The sequence below is a fragment of the Myotis brandtii genome, unplaced genomic scaffold (assembly GCF_000412655.1).
Source record: "Myotis brandtii unplaced genomic scaffold, ASM41265v1 scaffold115, whole genome shotgun sequence".
NCBI classification, from domain to species: domain Eukaryota; kingdom Metazoa; phylum Chordata; class Mammalia; order Chiroptera; family Vespertilionidae; genus Myotis; species Myotis brandtii.
This window is the reverse complement of record NW_005353967.1, coordinates 14,061,843-14,083,557: the sequence shown is the minus strand read 5'-3', so window position 1 is coordinate 14,083,557 and position 21,715 is coordinate 14,061,843. Positions and strand designations below refer to the sequence as shown.

At 41.3% G+C, this 21,715-nt stretch overlaps 1 protein-coding gene across 2 annotated transcripts in view; it reads right to left on the bottom strand.

The window, feature by feature from the left end:
- OCLN (occludin) overlaps positions 1–21,715 on the bottom strand; it is a 41,883-nt gene that overhangs the window by 7,055 nt on the left and 13,113 nt on the right. For both annotated transcript variants that reach the window (XM_014549473.1, XM_014549476.1), the window contains 3 exons: positions 12,480–12,625; positions 4,306–4,521; positions 2,399–2,570 (listed from right to left, as the gene is read on the bottom strand). In XM_014549473.1, coding sequence (XP_014404959.1) covers positions 2,399–2,570; positions 4,306–4,521; positions 12,480–12,625 — 534 coding nt within the window. The remainder of the gene's footprint in view (positions 1–2,398; positions 2,571–4,305; positions 4,522–12,479; positions 12,626–21,715) is intronic.

Here is a 21,715-nt window from a genome sequence, read left to right as displayed (position 1 = left end):
GGAATATAATGAACAACATAAGCTGATGAACAAAAATAGATCCAGAGACAAAGAAACACTGAACAGACCATCCAATCTCAGAGGGAAGGCAGGCTAGGGTGGCAGTGGGGTGGGGGGGTAAGAGATCAGCCAAAGGACTTGTATGTATGCATATTAGCACAACCAATGGACACAGACACTAGGGCAGTGGGGGCTTGTCCTGGGGAATGGGAGTGACTGGGGAGGTGTCAATGGGGGAAAAAGGAGACACATGTAATACTTTAAACAATAAAAAATAAAATAAAAATAAAATGATTATTGATTTTTTTAAAAAAGCCATAAAAGAAAACAACAGTTAAGCCTGGCTGGTGTGGCTCATTGATTGAGCATTGACCCATGAACCAGGAAGTGGTCCTGGTTGGATTCCTGGTCAGGGCACATGCCCGGGTTGTGGGTTTGATCCCCAGTAGGGAGCGTGAAGGAGGCAGCCAATCGATGATTCTTTCTCATGATTGATGTTTCCATCTCTCTCTCCTTCTCCCTTCCTCTCTGAAATCAATAAAAAATATATTTTAAAAAAGAAAACAATAGTTAAAATCAAACTATGTAAGAAGCAAATGCTTCAAAACTGAAAAACAGACCATCTCAATTACAAATGGCAAAGGGTATTTTATGAAATGAATATGAGGTTCCAATAAATAAATCATGTGATAAAAGAAAGTGTAAGTACTAATATCTAAGACACAAGGCAGTAATTTTTCAGGCACTAAGTATTAGTGAAATGTGGGTCAAATGAACCCTCTAGCATCAGTAGAGGGAATGCAGTTAACATCTTTCTAGAGGGCAGTTTTACAATAAAAATTTAAATATGCATGACTTCTGACTCAGCAATTTCATGTTCTGGAATTTGCTCTAGCTAGATAAGGAGACAAGTGTGAAAAGATGGAGAGAGTCACCAGTATATTACTAGTACTACTGAGGGGTGGTATATGTGTGTGGGGGGGAGCAGGGGATAGACATACCTAAATGTCTATTCACAGAGGATGACTCATAAGTAAATTATGGTACAACCGTACAATTGAAAATTGTGTAGCTATTTTTAACACATAAAAATAATTTTTTCAGCCCTGGCCGGGTAGCTCAGTTGGTTAAAGATTTTCCCGATACACCAAGGTTGCCCATTTGATCTCCAGTTGAATGAATAAATTAGTGGAACAACAAACCAAACTCTCTCTCTCTCAAAATCAATAAAATAAATAAAAATCACAAAAAATTTAAAAATAATAAATATTTTTATTGATATGAAAAGATAACCATAGGCTCTTGTTGAGTAAAAAAGCAGGATATAAGCAGTGCCATAAAGCATTTAAAAGAAAACCCCCCACAATGATGGGGTACATCAAATATACAAAGGAGGCAGCTGAAAGAGTTCCCAATGGTCAGAGCTATAACAATAAAGTAGTATTTGATTATAAGCTAATGTATAAATAAGATATCCATGAGCCCTTACTGAAAAGTGACTGACTAAATAAATTTTAAAAATGGAAGAAGTGACACATTTCCCATGCAGAAGAATTCCAAATAATTTGTGTAGGTACATCTCCTTTGGAGAGCTGGAGCATAAGTCTTCATTTCTTAAGTATGATCAACAGTATACTATGGAAAGGGGGATTACAACGGGAAGAGTAACTTTACACAGATAAATACTGCCTCTGCCAGGTGATCAAAGAACAAACAAACCATAAACTATTTTTGAGTAAAAATACGGGAGATATAGGTAAAACATATAAGATGATTCCTTATCAAAGGGCCTATATCAACAACCCATATTTTGGTGATAAACAGGTGGTGGAAATTAAGGAATTTAGACAATTCTGTATTGTTTGAATTTTTTACACAAAGAATGAACTGGGTGTATAAATAGAAAAAGTGCTATAGTTATTTTCTTTTAAAGAGGAAGAGATATATGTATGTAGACTATTGCTTTGTAATTCTTTTTTAAAAAAATATATTTATTGATTTCAGAGAGGAAGGAAGAAGGAGAGATAGAAACATCAAAGATGAGAGAGAATCATTGATCGGCTGCCTCCTGCACACCCCCTGCTGGGGATCGAGCCCGCAACCCAGGCATGTGCCCTTGACTGGAATCGAACCTGGGACCCTTCAGACCACAGGCTGACGCTCTATCCACTGAGCCAAGCCGGCTAGGGCTGCTTTGTAATTCTTAAGTAAATTAGTATTAGTATACTCTTCAATTTGGAAAGACTTTCATCCAAGATTCAATTTCAATTATTCTTCAATGAAATTACAGTTTTATAATTACTAACACATTTTGTATTAACATCAATATAAAGGATACTGGATCTCCATAGATCAGAGTAAAGTATATGTAATATATAATTATCATATTTGAACTTACCATGTACTCTTCGCTTTCTTCTCTATAGTCGTCCAATTCCTTATCCAGACGAGAGAGTTCTCTATTGATCTCATCAAGTTCTGCTTGTAAGCGCTTGTATTCCTGCAGGCCAGTGTCAAAACTTCTCTTATAGACTTGTCTTTGTTGATCTGAAGTGATAGGTGGATATTCCCTAAAAATTGAGTGAGAAAATGACTATGTGCCCTTAGCAGACATAAAATCCAGTGTTTCTTCCTCAAAGATAATAAAGCTGATGGGACATGGAGAATGACCTTCTTCTTTTTGTAGCTGATGGGGAGAGGAAGGTGGGGATAATAAAGCTGATGGGACATGGAGAATGACCTTCTTTTTGTAGCTGATGGGGAGAGGAAGGTGGTCTGCAAATAGTTCTCTTAAGAAGGATTATACTTTCTACATCACTGATCATGTTGTATGTGTTGTTGTTTTTTTCTATAAAAACTATTCCTACATAATTTTGGGAAATAAAGTTAAAAGTAATTTATGAAATTTAAGGTTCAAGTTATAAGAACCCACTTATTCTGCATGTACAACACGATAATGCAACTTATGTTTAACGTCTTGGAATTGGAATTCTGGAACACGAGGCATGTTGTCGTCATTGAGGGGGCAGGGCAGTCCACTGGCAGCTGGCTATTTTCCGCTACCACCTACAGTTTTCAGACTGTTTGGGGTATGGGTTGTTGTTTTTTGTTGTTTATTTTTTATCTTGGTCTTGTTTTTCCTAAGTGGAAATAGCTTATTTTAAGTCCTTTGATGATAAAAGTAGACTTTAAAATGTCCATGTATGAAAATGCATGCTCGTTGTACAAATAATCTGGCAATGCATTAAACTATGGAAAAAACCCTGAGTTTCTGTATCACTGTATCTCTCAATATACCAGCTGTTCTTTACATCTGAAGGTAATGCTATTCATCCCTAAACCACTGAAGAAATACTGAATTGTGTCACAAAACTACGGATCTTCTTAGCAATATGGAATTTCGAATTTTAGATCTAAGTCAGCCTAATACCTTCATTTTGCAGAGAGGACAAATTAAAGGATTTGCTCAAAAAGGAAACAAGAATTCAGAATTTCTAAAAGTTTTCATTTAAATATTCTATGATATAAGTTAAGCAAATATTTCACAGGTATATGGCTGAGCTAGGCCAAAAACTCTTAAGGAGAGAGGGGAAACGAGGTCTGAGAAACACTCATGTGTAGGGTATTTCAAACTATACCCACGCCATGCATCCCTAACACCTTGTGAAGCAATGTTTTCACTCATCACCATTCACACCACAAATATTTCTGATTTGTATCCCATTCCTCACAATACTTGGGCATAAAAGGGCTACATCAAACACGAGTATAGCTGTGCTGATGGCCTAAAACAAAACCACTGACACACACTCAAAGGAACTTAACCTCAATCTTGGCCAGAACACTAAATTGTTAACAACTGTATACAGAACTGTTTTCCGAAATCCTTTGGATAAACTTTTAAAAGAATCTCTGGTGTCATCGTGGAAGCTTAAAAGTAAATGCCAAAGCAGAGCCACAGCACCAGTCTGGGAAATTTATAATCAGTAAAATAAAGTTCCTCTATACTTGTATTTTATTTATATAAAGGCCTTTCTTGAGTAATTATTGACAAAAGTAAGAGCCCTGGTGAAGTTTTCTCAGCCATGCGTGGGGGCCATGTAAGACACTATTACAGCCAAGCATACCCCCTCCATTGTCCATCTTTATTACGAACAAGTATTAAGAAAAAAACATAAAAGACCAGTCTCCGGTCCTGGTTGGCAAAGAATGGAATTATACCTTCCACCCCAGTTTAGGATGCAACAGCTCCCAAACGCTAATATCAAATGTGCAGGTGGCTCCAGCGAAAGAGGCGGCGCGTACCTGATCCAGTCCTCCTCCAGCTCATCGCAGGACTCGCCGCCAGTCGTGTAGTCTGTCTCATAGTGGTCTTGCTCTGGCCTCTTTGACTTGCCCGCCCTTCTCTTTGTGGGAGCCCTTTTGGACGGTGTCTCAAAGTTACCATCGCTGCTGTAATGAGGCTGCCTGAAGTCATCCACAGGGGACGTCACGGGAAGCTCCTGCACCACTTCGGGCACCCTAATACACAGGAATGATTTTTCAGTGATCACTGGGCACACGGCAAGCCTTTGCCAGTGCACTGTAAGCACAAAGAGCAGCAACAGTAACTATTAAGAGCTCTGCATGTAGGTGCATTCACTCAAGCACCTACAGTGCTCATATGCTCAACACTGAGCGGACCCCCTAGTGTCCTGCGTTCAATGTAGCACCAGCTCAGATCCTCCAATACACAAGAGAAGCTTTACGGTGTAAGAGGAGCCCATTTATAAACCTTTTAAGTGAAATGGATCTAAGCTTTCATTTAATTTAGGCTGGTCTGGAAGACACGTTTACCTGACCTGCGCTGGGGATACACTCCACAAAAGGCTGTCAGGAAAACAATGGCCATGATTCCTTTCTACAGGTTCTTCGAGTTCCATGGCATGTTGAGTAGAGAAGAGGAATGAATGCACACGCATATCTACCTTTGGAAGCTGACTCGCAGAGACAGACCTTTGTAACATTAACCTTAGACTCCTTTATATCAATTTCCTTTTCAAGATATCTCAAAAAAACTAAAAATTAAAAACAACTGAAAAGCTTCATACAGTAATAGATGACAAGGCTCATTAAGACTTCTTTTGTAGACGCTTACACTGGCCACGCATTTTCTCTGCATTAAACATGCTTTTATATCAAAAAAAAAAAAAAGACTTCTTTTGTAAAATTGCTTTGTTAATCCTGAAGCCACACGGAATGAATGGAATGGAAGGGTTACCATTACACTTATTTTCCCTTTTTAAATATATTTTTGTTGATTTTAGAGAGGAAGGGAGAGAGAGAAACATCAATGGTGAGAGAGAATCACAGATCGGCTGCCTCCTGCACGCCCCCTACTGGGGATCGAGCCCACAACCCGAGCATGTGCCCTTGACTGAAATCAAGCCTGGGACCCTTCAGTCCACAGGCTGACACTCGCCACTGAGCCAAATTGGCTAGGGCTACACTTATTTTTCTAATGCAATTGTTCAGTATCGAATCAATTTTTCATTGCACATAATGTTTCAGCCACAAGCTTAAAACCAAAGCCTAACATGGAGTAAAATACCAAGAGCTATGGCAACTGTATCCCACTTCCGAGTAACAGAAACGCAAAGCTTCCCTTTCATGGTAGCTGAGCTGGAGAAGGGCAAGAGAAAGGAAAGGAAGGCAAGGAAAGCACCTGAGACTTCCCAACATCAGCCTCGCTATTCAAATCAACCACTAAAGACGGTTGAAGATTTTCATTTCTTATTTCTTTCCACTTACCATAACTGTGATCCGGAGCGTTATCTACAAGGTTTACTCTCTTTTCTAGGTGATCCAGAACTGCCTGACTTTGCTGTCAAAGTCTAAAGGTGTGTATGTGTTTGTAGTTGGGGGTGGGGGTGGTATTTATTCCTTCTTTCTGAATTTATTCATGCTAGCATGGCTTTGTGTGCTAAGTTAATGCTACTTCTATTGGGAGGGAAAATGTGACTTTCTCCATGAGTCAATAATTAAACAAGTTCCTAGACACACTGCCAAAATGCCGGGCACTATGCATGCTTCTTGCTTTGACATGACTAACAAAACCTTTAGCATTCATTGGCTTTGAGAGGCTGAGCGCCAGAAGGGGAGGAAACTAAAGGGCAAGAGAAATTAGAAAAAAGAAGACATTAAGGCAGGTTTCCCCCTAATTTTTTTATTAGTTATTGATATTATAAATCTTTACCTTGGAAGTTTTCCAACTCTCCTCTTCCCACACCCTTCAAAATAGTACTAAACAGTAACATACTTAATATAGCATAAAAGCTAAGCACAAAATGCTTAGCATTAAAAGAATATATAATTTTAAGAACTAGGGAATACGTATACTCTCAATAATTTCCTAACCTACTTTTAGATGCAAGTTCTATTAGGTCAAAATCCACATAACCCAGAACAAGTAACCAGCTGCATACTTTCCTCAGTACCCAACTCAGTCTCCCAGGTCTGGAAGTCCCCCCTTTTGCAGCTTTTGGATTGTTTCTTTTTTTTTTTAATATATTTTATTGATTTTTACAGAGAGGAAGGGAGAGAGATAGAGAGTTAGAAACATCGATGAGAGAGAAACATCGATCAGCTGCCTCCTGCACACCTCCTACTGGGGATGTGCCCGCAACCCAGGTACATGCCCTTGACCGGAATCGAACCTGGGACCCTTCAGTCCGCAGGCCGACGCTCTATCCACTGAGCCAAACCGGTTTCGGCGTTTCTTTTTATTTACTTCTTTTATTCTCTCACACACACCCTCACATGCCTTTGCTGCTATTATCTTGCCATGACTCTCAATGTAGTTACTGTGCACTTTCTTCCGCCCCTGTTAGTCTGCAACCTCCATGAGAGCATGGACTTGGTATTCCCAGGGCAGCTGGCCCACTACTGTGTATGTGGCAGGTGTTCAAGGTAATTACTCAATTAAAATCAGTCACATGAATCCTGTTTTCTGAGGACACCCACTATCAATGGGGGAGAAACAATGCATAATTAATACCAGTGTCTTTCTTGATTGTCAGAATGATGTCCATTGTTTTTCTGGTGTCCCTCCAAAAAAATGTGCACACACTTTTTTCTGATAGGTCAACTGATGTTTTTTACTTCTCAGATTTAACTCATTGGAATGAATAATTATTCAAAATGTATACACATTTTTGGGGACACCCTATATATGGTGTTTAGAACTGTCACCATTATTGGGGGGAGTAACTAAGCCTTGCTAATCACAGAACTTCACCTTTCTGACCTTGGGGATGACAATGATCCAAAAGGCCAATCAGAATCTTTCCAATAGAGTGATATTGATATGCAAGCTTTGCGGGGGAAAATATTCCTTTTTTAAAAATATGTTTCCATTGATTTTAAAGAGAGAGGAAGGGGGAGGGGGTGAGAGAAAGAGAGGAGAGAAGGGAGGGAGAGAGATAAGCATTGATTGGTTGCCTCCCACAAGCACCCGAACAGGGATCAAACCTAAAACTTGGGCATGTGCCCTAAGTGGGAATGGAACAGGCAACCTTTCAGCGCATGGTACAACGCTCAATCTACTGAGTCACACCCGCCAAGGAGGGATTTTCTGATGGGAACGTGGATAACCCATCCTGTTACAAGGGAAGCTATACTGAGAATAAAGAACATAGCAACAAGGCCCTGATATCTTCTGGGTCCCTGGATATGCCATGCCTGACACAGACTCACCCCTGGGCCTTAGGTGAACCAGTGAATTCCTAGGACTTGCATAAAAGCCCTAACAGATTACCCCGTCAGCCTATTTGCTACCACCAAACAATGGGCTGTCTTATTTGTCGCCCTAGGGCAGCGGTTCTCAACCTGTGAGTCGCGAACAATGAAAATACATCCTGCATATCAGATATTTACATTACGATTCATAACAGTAGCAAAATTACAGTTATGAAGTAGCAACGAAAATAATTTTATGGTTGGGGGTCACCACAACATGAGGAACTGTATTAAAGGGTCGCGGCATTAGGAAGGTTGAGAACCACTGCCCTAGGGTGTCATCCTGCCTTGAAAGTTCTCTGTAGTGTCAACACTCAACTTCCTTGATTTATTAAGGTTAATTCACCCTGGGTGTGGACAGTATACTAGGGAGTGTACCTAACAGGGCTCTCCCAAATTCACTTAGGAAGGGTAAAGAGGCAACCATCTTCAGCTAAATTCTGCTGTCACCTATTCCAGGATTAATTCTGACTACCTGGAAATTCTAACGTATAGGACATTAAGATGAAGAGGAGCTAGACATGAGAGTATGTTTATGATTCCATTAAATAAATACTCCAATAACACGCTAAACTAATAGATGGTGATAGGCATCAAAATGGGGGGGGGGGGGGGCGCGACAAAAGGACATCAGAGCACCTTTTGGAGTGCTAGAGATGTCTCTCCTGGTGCAGTGGTGGTGACTTCAGTGTTCACATCTGTGAAAATTCATCAGGCTGTATACTCAAGATTAGTGCTTTTTTAAAAAATATATCTTTATTATTGATTTCAGAGAGGAAGGGAGAGGGAGAGATAGAAACATCAATGATGAGAGAGAATCATTGATTGGCTGCCTCCTGCATGCCCCCTACTGGGGATCAAGCCGGCAACCCGGGCATGTGCCCTTGACCGGAATCGAACCTGGGACCCTTCAGTCCGCAGGCTGACGCTCTATCCACTGAGCCAAACCAGGCAGGGCAAGATTAGTGCTCTTTACTGAATGTACGTTATGCTTTTGGGGGAAGAAAATCTTAGTATTGAGGAACCATGGACCTCAGACACAATGCTCCCATTCTAATTCCTTCTCTGCCTACCACAATAGCAAGGAGGAGAGGTGCTCGTGGGTTCTTAGCACCTCAGGAAGCCTGAGGGAAAACATACTATGACTTAATGTGCATCTCTACCTCCACAGCCGATGCACTCTGAATCCTCCACAGCACTCAGTACTCTGCCACAGTCAACACTTGACAATTTCTATTACTCCCCAGAGGCCGCAAGTTCCTTCCATCACTACCGCACACATCAGGTGCTGCGCTGTGGGATTCGCTGTCACATTCGTATCCCTTAGCACCATTCCCATCCTCCCCTTCTGGATTCTAAAATTAATCATCACATTTGCATTGCCAAGACCTTCATAAAAGTTCTAGGGTGTAGATAGGGAGTATAAACTGGTACAACCATTATGGAATACAGTTTGACCACATCTATCAAAATGAAATACGCAATTGCCTTTAGTCCAGCAATTCTCCAGATACATTCACATATGTGCAAAGTGATCAAAGTACAAGTTTATTCCCTGCAGTGGTTTGTAATCACAAAACATTGGGTGAAAACTGTGCATCAATATGGGAATAACAAAATAAATTACTGCTGGAATATTAGGCAGCTATGAAATAGATCAGGAAACTCTTTGTATACCAATATGAACACTCTCCAAGATACAGTGCTAACAAGGCATTTAATATGCTAATATTTTTTTAAAGGAAAAACATACCAATATTCATATTTGGCCAGCATATTTTACTTAAAAATTACCTCTGGAAGGATATAAAAGAAACTGGTAATACCAGCTGCCTCCAGGGAGAGGAACTAGAGATCTCTTTTGTCCCTTTTAAATTTTACTTAGGAATGTATTGATTTACTTAAGAATAAGTAAGATTTTTAAATTGTTCTAAATGAATTTGAAAATATTTTGGTTTTCATGAAAAGGGACAACATGTGGGAATGCTATGTAACCATGCAGGTCTTACAATTAATTTAGAGGCATAGCTGGTCACATGCATTATAGGTATTTATTTTGCATGTGTGAAAGCCCTATAAATCACCACTCAAAACTTTCACAAGGATTAAATCCCCACTATGTGCCTTTGCCCTAATAACTTCAGGTGCTTTGGTTTTTGTTAAAATCCAAAGAGAAGGAGAACAGAGAAAATGCTCTTTCTCCCCATCATTCACAACTGGAATGAACAGCAAGGTTGATTCTGCAGACCAAAGCAACATATATGGAGGGTAAGGCAGCTGCCCGTCTGTCTCCAAATTCCATTCCCATAATCAATCTATCGCCTTCAAACTGCTTCCATAATTAACGCAGCTGCTGGTGTCACCTTACGGGGTTCCAGGTGCTCACACTGTGCACTCACAGTGGGTCCCACTAAATGAGGGTGCAGGGTGGAAAGAAAACTTTGGAGTCACAAAAAGTTTTCCAGCAGACACACCTGTGACTAAGAACAATCAAACTAACTAAAGGGAAGGTTTCTTTTTTTGGTCTACAAAGGAATTTGGAGTTCTAGAATTAAATATAGCAACACAACTTACCATCCTTAGGCAAAAATGACATCCAAGTCCTTAATAATACTTCCAATATCCATTTCTCACTAGTTCATTAGAATTAGGTTGAATTAGAATTAGGCTTTAGGATAAACTAAAACCACAATGGGGATACCATTTCAAAAACCATAATGGCATACCGACTCTAGGCCAGAAACTCAATTCGAGGTTTTTTACACTGTATGTGTAACAAAAGCTAGAGGCTTCACCAGCAATACAGAGGCTCTAGCACAGCAAAGGAGATCTCAAAATTCCTGAATTCAAATGAAGCCTAATCCTATAAAATAAAAGGGTAATATGCAAATTGACGTAAGGGCAGAACGACTGGTCGCTATGACACGCACTGACCACCAGGGGGCAGACGCTCAATGCAGGAGCTGCCCCTTGTGGTCAGTGCACTTCCACAGAGTGAGCTCCACTCAGCCACGAGCCGGGCTGACAGCTGTGAGCGTAGCTGCGGAGGCGGGGGGAGCCTCTCCCGCCTCCTTGGCAGCACTAAGGATGTCTGACAGCAGTTGCACATCCCCTGAGGGCTCCCGGGCTGCCAGAGGGATGTCCGACTGCCAGCTTAGGTCTGATCCTCTGGGAAGCAGGCCTAAGCTGGCAGGTGGACATCCCCCAAGGGGTCCCGGACTGTAAGAGGGCGCAGGCCAGGCTGAGGGACCCCCCCCCCACCCCTGAATGCACGAATTTTTGTGCACCGGGCCTTTAGTAGTTTAATAAAAATATATGTGGGCAGGGTTGATCAATGAGCAATCTCCCTTTCTACTGAGGAAAGAGTAAAGATAGGGAAAATATAAAATGAAGGCATTTTAACCAAGCTACTAAATTATTTAACATTATGAAGGTTGAGGCATGAAGAAATTATTCTTTTTATCTTAACTCACCTGGGAACTTCAGCTGTTGAACTTTCCAGTCCTGAACCAGTATGCCTAGACATACATCATACCTGCAGATAACCCTCGGACTACCCCTAAAGGACTCGGGATGTTACCAGGCTCCTGGTGCCCATCCTCCAGACTGCCTGACCTCTGACTGATAACTGTCCTGGACCAGCCTGAGGGCTAAGAACGCAGGACTAATTATTTTTAAGGATGTGACTTTAACTATAAGAATTTTTATTGATTGCCGAGACCGATTTGGCTCAGTGGATAGAGCGTCGGCCTGCGGACTGAAAGGTCCCAGGTTCGATTCCGGTCAAGGGCATGTACCTTGGTTGTGGGCACATCCCCAGTGGGAGATGTGCAGGAGGCAGCCGATCGATGTTTCTCTCTCATCGATGTTTCTAACTCTCTATCTCTCTCCCTTCCTCTCTGTGAAAAATCAATAAAATATATTTAAAAAAAAAAAAAAAAGAAAGAAAAGAATTTTTATTGATTGACTTTTAGAGAGAGTGAGGGAGAGAGAAACACTTACTTATGCATTCATTGGTTGATACTTGTACCTGCCCTAATCGGGGATCAAACCTGCAACCTTGGCATATCTGGACCACGCTCTAGCCAACTGACTTACCCGGCCAGGCTACAGTAAGAACTCTTAACTTTTCTTTCTCTTTGGAACACTTCTAGGTTTTTGCCTAGATATGTTTCCAGCTTGCAAACTCTAAGATCCTTGAGTAAATTATTATCATTTATTTCTCGCCAAAGCTTCCTGATTTTTTTGTGTTTATTCAACACTCTAAATGAGATCTAATAATTATAGGCAAAAGGAGAGACTAAGAAATGCACTAAGCTATGCTATCAATCAGTAATTTTACTCATTAAAATTACTCAGTAAAAGGGTACATGCCCTTTTACTCACACCTAAACTCAAAACCAGAACTAGGACAGAGAACCATATTCCTAGAATGAAAGAACCTAACCTACCTCTACCTATTAAATCATCAGGAGAAAAGCATTTTCAGCTTAGAAGAAGAGGAGGACCCCACCTCACAGTCCCACCCTTCTTACCTTCCAAGTAACCCTAGGCATCCACCTACAATGCAAAGATCAGTCTCCAGCCTTTATGCAAACTGTTGGATTTTTTTTTAAGGGAAATGGTACAAAACAGTAACAGATTTATAAAAGTGCAAGTATTCATGGTTTAGACTCAGAATATCAGAAGAAGCTGCTACTTACGGTGTTGATTTATAGGATGATTCTGGATACAACCGCTTGTCATTCACTTTACCATTGGAAGAGTAGGCCACAGGACTGTACACTCTGTCCACGTAGTCCGAAGGCGGAGGAGGCATGTCTTGTGTGCCTGCAGAAACGTTTTTAACCTAAAGAAACAGCCCCAAAGAGACACAGGTATTATTTAGCCTGTAATTTAAAGGGGGAAGAAAAAAACATATATAAAATGATCTAGTATTTACTGGGCTCATCAAATACTATTAACCTGTAATGATTGCCTTGTTGTTAGAGCTCACTGTCAAATCAGTATTTTTACAAACACATAAAGGTGCTATTGCTAATTTAACAAGTCCATAATGAATTACAAAGAAGAAGGAAAAAAACCAAGTTACCCAATTCTCATCCTGGTGTGTTTAGGTGGAATAATCATCCCTGGCAATTGCTTCTCCCCCATTTTAGGAAGACTAGCCTCATTTTATGTAGGTCAGGTCTGTGTTAGGGTGAGAATTTTCATTTCTAACAAGTTCTAAGGACCACACTTGGAACACCTATTAGCTAGGGCAAAGGACAATGGTTCTTCTTAACCCATTCACCCTAAACATGGACCACTAAAACCACAGAAGAAATTAAGAAGCGCAAACTGATTTCTGCTATAATTCTTTATTGAGATTTGAGTATTCTCCCTCGACGTACATGCTCAATAGCACTATTATTAATAGCCTGTACAGTACAGTCCCATCGTTGCTGTCCCTCTCTGCTCTCCATAAGTGAATTTGTACTAAGAAGGAATATATATTAGAGACTATGCTTTGTTAATATGAATGGTTTCCCACAGAACCTGTGGGAGAAAAATTTAAATATAAGCATGGACAATTAGATTCTCAACATTGTTAGAGTTCATGAAGCAGCGCCAACAAACTTTAAATTTCACCTAAAAATCTTAACACATTACTTTGCAATTGATTAAAAGTAACTGCTAAATTTTGAGTTGTTTCAAAGTAAAGGAATAAAATAAAGCATGGGGAAACATTAAAAATAACTCCATAGGCTCTGGCCATAGCTCAGTTGGTTAGTTGTCCCGACAAGCGGAGATTGCAGGTTTCCATCCCTGGTCAATGTACATACAAGAATCAATCAATGAATGCATAACTACGTGGAACAACAATTCAATGTGTTTCTCTCTCTCTCTCTCTCTCAAGTCAATCCATAAATAAAATTTTAAAACTCCATAAACTATTTCTGAGAAAAAGAACAACTTTTCAAAATTAGGTAGGGTAGGACTACTTTAGCTTAGTGATGGCATCAGATTACCTAGGCTTATTCCAGATCTGCCAACTACAAGCTCTAGAAAGCCTCATTCTGCTCATCTGGAAGAAATGCAGAAGCTTCTTACTTCATAAAGTTGTTTTGACAACTTAGTGACATGACAAGGTATCACATTTAGCACAGTGCCTTTATGAACACAGTAAAAACTCGGAAGATGCTAGGTTTTGGAATTAAAGTCTTGGGATCTAAACAAAGAACTTTGTAAGTATCTGAATGTGACAGCAGACTTTTCATTGGATTATTGTGCTATTATGCATCCTAGCAATTAAGTTCAGTATCAATACAGTGTATTTCCTTGCAACACACACACACACTTGACAGACATCTTGTTTCCCGTTAAGCATAGCATTACAACATGGCTTGTTCTTTTCCTATCACTGCAGTATCACATTCCGAAATATTATTTACCCAGCCCTCTAAGGCCATGGAGGTCTTCTTGATTGTTTAATAGTCCTGTGAGTCAGAAAAGAATGGAATCATTTCCTCCTGAAATGGAGTTTGGCAGCAAGTGGGAAACCGGTGGGTGGGTTGCCAGAGAGTGTGCTTAGATCCCACCACAGGGGGCGCGGGTGGGAACCATTCTTGGCTCCCCAGATGAATTCCTCAGGACTTGACAAAGGCCTATTCTTATTCTGGAGACTTCAGAGTTTAAAAAGACTTCCTTTTCTTTAAAACCCATTTAACACTCCAGGTTCTTTCCCCTTCACAACTTTAGCAGAGGCTCAAAGCTTGGAGATTTCCTACTGTCTCTAACAAACCAGAAACCAAAACTTGACAAAAAGGTGCCTGGGTGTCCCAGTAGAGACTGTTTACTGCCTGGAATGGAATGTCCTTCCTCCTTTCTTTGCCAGCTAATCCTTAATTGGGCTTCAAGTCTTGGCTCACTACCAAGGAGTAGTAATGCCACTACCTCCTGGAGGCCTTCCACCTGTGTCCCTGCTGGGTGAGGCATCTATCTGTCCTCCCATCTCCTCAAACACCTGTGCACACAAACCTCCCACCCACCACAGCACTTACGCACTGTGGGAACAATTGTTTACACGCAGTATAATGGCTTGCTCCCATATCTCTGACTTCAGTAGGCAGTCGACTGTTCTAAAAGCCACCACTGTCTGCCTGCTTACAATGTGCCAGATACTGAATTCATGCATCATTTAGTAACCACAACCTTAGAGGTAAATACTACGATTCCTTTTTCAGAAATGAGGAAGCAATGGTTCAGAGAGCTAGACAACTTTCCCAAAGACCTATACCTAGTAAGTGGTAATGTGGAATTTAAACACAGGGCTCACCCGAAAGCCTCTGCTACAATCCACCACCTCTCCCTGGGCAGTCTCCTACCTTCTCTTTGGGTCTCCAAAGCCCAGCACACAGTACCTGGCACAAATCAGGAACCCAGAGTTTGCTGCACAGAGGTTATCTCACTTACTGCTGCTCTACATTGTGTCTATCCAAACATCTTATTAACTGAGCTGCTCTGCGCTGACCTTTATCTCTTAGCAGGACAGGACTAACTTGTCCACTGACTTCACCCTCCAGCAGGTCTTTGGTTACTTTAACCTTTTTCATATGTATGCACAAAAAATTCCAAGGTACTGTTTGTTTTGGCAGAGCTTACACTGAAATTGGAGTAATACAAAGAAAATTCATTATTAGCATGGTCTCTGCAAAAGGATGGCATGCCCATCTGTGACAGGTTCACATTTTTAAAAATCCCCAGCCAAGCATGTCAAACACACAATGCAATAGACAGGTGATGTATATACAATTGTACGCTTGAAATCTATAAGATGATATTAACCAATGTCCCCCCAATAAATCTTTTTATGTATTATTTTTATTGATTTTAGAGAGAGAGAGAGGAAGAGAGAGAAACATCAATTTGCTGTTCCACTTATGCATTCACTGGTTGGTTCTTGTATGTGCCCTGACCAGGGATCAATCCTGCAACCTTGGTGTATTGGGACGATGCTCTAAGCAACTGAGTGACCAGCCATACAGACTCATAGAAGAATAAGAAGCAGACCAGGTCCTTAAAATGAGCTTAAGGATATAGAGGCAGAGGTAAAATATATTTATAAAATAAAGAGGAAGGTCATTTTTTTCCTTTTTACACTTCACTTTTTCTGAAAAAAAAAGCTAAAATATTACTTTTTCTCATAGTACCCATGCAAAATGAGTACAAACCTGCTGCTTTGAAAAGACAGGAGAAGGGGGAAGACCCAGCTATTAGTAATTTATATAGAGAGTCCTCAACCTGTGCATCCTATTAGGACAAAAAGGATTTCTGATCTTCACGGTATTATTGATAGGATCCCCGCCCAGTCAGCCCACAAGACTCAATGATGTAAAGTTGTTTAAAAAAAAAAAACCCACACAAACAAAACCCCATCATTTTAATAAATAAAATGTGTTTAAAGTTTTAGAACCTCAGAAAAACTAGGCTTAATTCTAAGCAGCAAATGGTGAACAGTTTTCCTCAAGGCCCACAAGACTCAATAATGTAAAGTTGTTTAAAAAAAAAAAAACCCCACACAAACAAAACCCCCATCATTTTAATAACTTAAATAAAATGTGTTTAAAGTTTTAGAACCTGAGATAAACTAGGCTTAATTCTAAGCAGCAAATGGTGAACAGTTTTCCTCAAGTACCTTGAGACAGCTCTGAGAAATTAGGGGCAGAAATGAAAACACAAATTAAGAAAGACTTGGCTTCTACTAAGTACTGAGAGGAAAGAAAAGTTTGAGCGCCAATCATTCCAGAAATCAAATGCTGCAATTGTTGCTCTGAAGCACAGAGGAGCCTTAGAGGCTATCCAGTGTCGCTCCCTCCAGGGCCCTGCAGTGGGAGGAGACCCACATGAAGGCGGAGGGGAGCTGCAGGCAGCAGAAACCCACCCAGCAGGGCCCAACCAGCTTCCCTTATCTGGGATCTGCTGGAGGAGTCCTGGTCCTAGTGGCACCCACACCCCACATACAGACTGTAAAAGGGAAAGATAAGACAACAGAAGAAAAGACACGCTGAGGAGAAAGACACCTGAACAACCAAAAAAATGACTCAGACTCACTCTGGAGACTATATTCAAAAAGGACAAGCACTCACACCGACCTTGTTTAAGGAACATGAATAATTACTTTAGGGTGAGACACAGGAAAAGTTTTACTAAGATATTTCAATCCAGAGAAGAACAAAAGTGTTTCTGAAATGTCAATGTGAAATAAATTCAAATGAAATCATTTGAAAAGGTCTTCACAAGAGGTAATTATGAGGACAAAATTTTATTCAAAATTTAATTCTACTCATTAAGAAGAGTTCTGATTATGCCACTTGTAGGGGGAAAAAACACACCTTTGTAACCACATCTAACATTCCTTGGAGAATTTATGAAAATATCCTAAATCCCTGTGGGGTGCTAAAGGGAGAACAGAGGGTGGCTCTATTCAACCCTCCTCCAAACCCTGTCAGCAGTGTGCCTTCCAGGCCGGGGAGTGGGGGAGTGGGGGGGAGGAGACGGCCGTACTCAGTCCTGTGTGGGAAGGCTATTGGCTCATGCCCAGCCTCCCACCCTGAGCCTTCTAAGTCACAGATGGGATTAAAAATAGAATGTTCTTGGGCCCTTTGAAAAAAATCTTTTCTCCCCCAAAACACAGTTTGGGGAAACCTTTTCTTTCCATGCAAAGCTACTTCCTATGTCATTTGGAATCAGTACAAGCAAAAAGGAGATTTACAGCCATTCCCCATGTTTCTTTTCATCCCGTCTTCATTCCCAGTTCACAGAAGGGAAAAAGAGGCAGGCTCCACCTGCATCCAACTCACGTAGCAATCTGACAAGTCACCCGCCTCTAAGAACAAGAGGAAAGTTCACCTGTTATGTGTTTATGACCTGTCTATTCCTCACCACTGCCCGAGTAGATACAATTATCTCCATTTTCAGATGCGGAAATTGAGCCTCTACGATTAAATTAATTTGCTCAAGGTCACACAGAAGGTGATGTGGTAAACAGGGGATTTGAACCCTAGTCCACTTAGTGCCAAAGGCCAATGCTTTCTCAGGTAACAAACTGCAACCTCAGTGATTTAAATATGGCTTGAGGTGCCTAGCGAGTCTGGGTACTGATTAGTCCCTGTGACAAATGGAGTCATTCTCTTTGCCTCAACTCCTCACCACACCCTAATGAGACGTGAGGTGAATCCATTTTGAAGAGCCTTACTTGCCTTTTAGAAAAATTTAAAAGCAGCTTCTCACACAAAATTACTGTGAATCTGTGCTTCAGTCACCAGGTGCCTTTGTTTAGGTCAGTGTAGCAACACCACCCTCAGAAGGGGAACAGAAGGGCCTTTCCTGCTTGCTAATTATGGTGGAGAAAGAACAGACATCAGAGGGAGGAGTCCCTTAATCTCAAAGTACCATCTCCAGTTTTACAACCTGCGTCCACTTTCAGACCAGTACGTGGCCCAACTTGTTTTTCCTGTTCTCTGAGATTATACCCACAAGATGCTCCCCCAACAAGAGCCTCAAAATTGCCTCTGGAAAGTTCCTCAGACTTCTCTCCACCCTGGGCCTCCTGAAGGCGGATTTTCCCAAATGTGCTAATCCCACAGGTGAAGAGCTCGTGGACCAGGCGTGAGCCTGTCTGATTCATTTTCTGTTGATCAAATGGCACTGAGGAGTTAGCAAATACAATGTCCCCAACCGAAGTTCATGCTGCCCGTTGGGAAATACTAACATATACCAACAAAGATGAATTCTGAAACTCCCTAGGAGTCAACGAATTGTTAAGAGAGCTTTGGAAGAGAGTGAGCTGGAGAAACCTTATCCTCAGTGAGTGATAACATTCAAGGCCTCCTTGCTCTAGAAACGGAAATCCTGGTGCAGACTGTATTTTAATACTCATGTACCTCAGGCCAGCGCTCCCCAACAGGTATGCCACAAGGCCCGGAACACCTTCGTCCTCAGAGCCTGTGGACAGTCACCATCTGGGGTTCCAAATCCCCTTCAGTTTCCTCCAGGACTCCGTACAATGTTACCGTGATGTGGAAAAGGCCCCGTGCCTACCTTAACGCAGTGCAGCTTGGCTCTGCAGGGCAGTGGTTCTCAAAGTGTGGTCCTCACACCAGCAGCATCCATGTTACTTGGGAAACTCATTAGAAATGCAGACTCCCAGGCACCATTCCAGAGCTACTGAATGAGAAATTCCGGGGGTGGGACCCCGCAAGCTGTTTTAACCATTCCTTTAGGTGATTCTGGTGCTTTGTAAGGTTTGAGAACCACTGACCAAGGCAGACAACTGCCCCATTTGGACCATTATACTATCACCTATCATTAGTTCTAAGTAGTGCTTGAAATCTAGGAATTCCTGCTCTCAGAGAGCCACAAAGGCAGCACCAGCTTCACCACATGCTCCACCTCCTACTGCATCTTACAACTCTTAACCCGGCTCCCCGGGATGCCCTGGCCTGCTCGCCCACCCACCCCTTTTCACTCACAGGGGTGCCGGACAGACAGGGTCGCAGTGCTCCATGCTGGTGGGTTCTAAAAGTCAGTAGCCAGATTCGGCACTTCCCCTTTTGTTTCATTTTGACTCACCTGAGGCCACAGGTAACAGTATACCATTATAGCATACCAATAGTCAGAAACCCTGTAAAATGACTGCTTTTACATTAAAGAATGCTTGTAGTGGTTGAAAATTAAAAAGCTATTCAGCCCTCACCCATGTGGCTCAGCAGCTAGAGTGTCGGCGGGTGCACCAAAGGGTCTGGATTTTGATTCCTGGTCAAGGGCACATACCTGGGTTGGAGGTTCAATCCATAGTCCCAGTCCAGGCATGTGCGGGAGGCAACCAATCAATGTGTCTCTCTCGAATTGATGTTTCTGTCTCTTTCTTCCCCCCTCCCTTCTACTCTCTCTAAAAATCAATTGGAAAAATATCAATGGGTGAGGATTAACAACAACAGACAAAAGCTATTCAAATTTCTTCAGATGACTAATGCTGATTACCACCACTGCTTAGTCCCAGTCACCTACCCCATCCATATCTGTTTCCCCATCCTGTGTACAAGGAGATGTTATTCAGGGCCTGCCTATACCCTTTCAGGAAAAAAAAAAAAAATGTTTTTATCGGAACTTGTAGCTAGCTTATAAGCTTACAAGTAAGAGGAAAATTAAGTTAAACTGCAACCAATATTAAATGTACTTACGTTTTGGGTCCCCTTAGCCAAGTTCCCTTATTCACACTCATCACTGCAAATGCTAACAATTACTAGTCTAGCTAAAATGTATTGGGCATTAATAAAATATGCGCTGGCCCAGACTGACCTAAGCCCTTTAATTGTTGCAGAATCAGCAAATCTGTAGGTGGACCTTGTATTTTCCCAATTTATACAAGAGGAACCTATTAAATAAACAGACAAAGTGACAGTCTTCATCACCACAAAGAACAATCAGGAAACCTGTCCCTTCTCTACACCAGCCAGCTCATCCTCACTAGCTCCTACCTTGTCAGGTAAATCCTGGATGCAATGCTACATAAATGTTGCATCACAATGTCAAAGGCTTAGAAACTTCTAGAAATAAAGCTACCTAGATAACAAACTAAGCTTTAAGTATTTCCTACTAAAAAATAAAATCTTTTTTTAAAAAGATTTTTAAAAAATTAATTTTGAGGGAGATAGAAACTGAGGAGGAGAGAGAGAAACATCAATGTGAGAGTGAAACACCAATGGGCTGCCTCCTGTATGCCCTCTACTGGGGATCTAACCCGCAACCCAGGCATGTGCCCTGACCCGGAATCTAACTGGCAACCTTTTGGTGCACAGGATGATGGCCAACCAACTGAGCCACTCTGGCCAGGGGTAAAAATAGAACTTTTTAAAGCAAATTACTACTTGGTAACAATGGAGAAACAAGTTTACGGCATGCTCTTTCCAAACTTAGTCTATACCTGCTTCTGACATAATCATGTGGCAATAACAAAAAAAGGTACAAATTAGCCGAACCGGTTTGGCTCAGTGGATAGAGTGTGTCGGCCTGGGGACTGAAGGGTCCCAGGTTCGATTCCGGTCAAGGGCATGTACCTTGGTTGCAGGCACATCCCCAGTGGGGGGCGTGCAGGAGGCAGCTGATCGATGTTTCTCTCTCATCGATGTTTCTAACTCTCTAACCCTCTCCCTTCTTCTCTGTAAAAAATCAATAAAATATATTAAAAGAAAAAAAGGTACAAATTAGCAAACATGCAGAAAATACTCATTGATAACTGGTATGCTGATCTATAGTAGAGATAAGCATTTGACACATATATTACCATTCTAATCTGTTAGTTATACTCAGTACAGTTGACCCTTGAGCAATGCAGTGTTTAGGAGTGCCAGACCCCATGTAAAACTTAAGTTGACCCTCTCCATACGCAGATTCCGAACTATGCATTGAAAATATACTACTTTCTCCAATCCTATTGACAAAGAAAACTGGGTCTCAAGGGAAAAAAGACACACACACACACACACACACACACACACACACAAGTTATAACAGCAAACATAATACTTGTCCTGCAGATTAGAATGTCAAGTCTGAGACAAATTACTTAAGTCATCTGCAAACCTCAGTTTCTCCTATGAGAGTCCATACAGCAAGTGTTGCAGTTAGGATGCATTACTCAGCTGTTTGTGATGATGCTGTGGTGTAAAAAAACCTATGCACTGCTGTTGTATAAAAGTATAGCACATATACCGAATTATGTACAGTACATAATACTTGATAATAAAGAACAATGTTAATGGTTTATTTAGTTACAACACTATACTTTTTGTTATTTGAGTGTCCTCTTTCTACTTATAAAACAACTAGAGGCCCGGTGCACAAAAATTTGTGCACTCGGGGTGGGTCCCTCAGCCGGCCCGTGCCCCCTCACAGT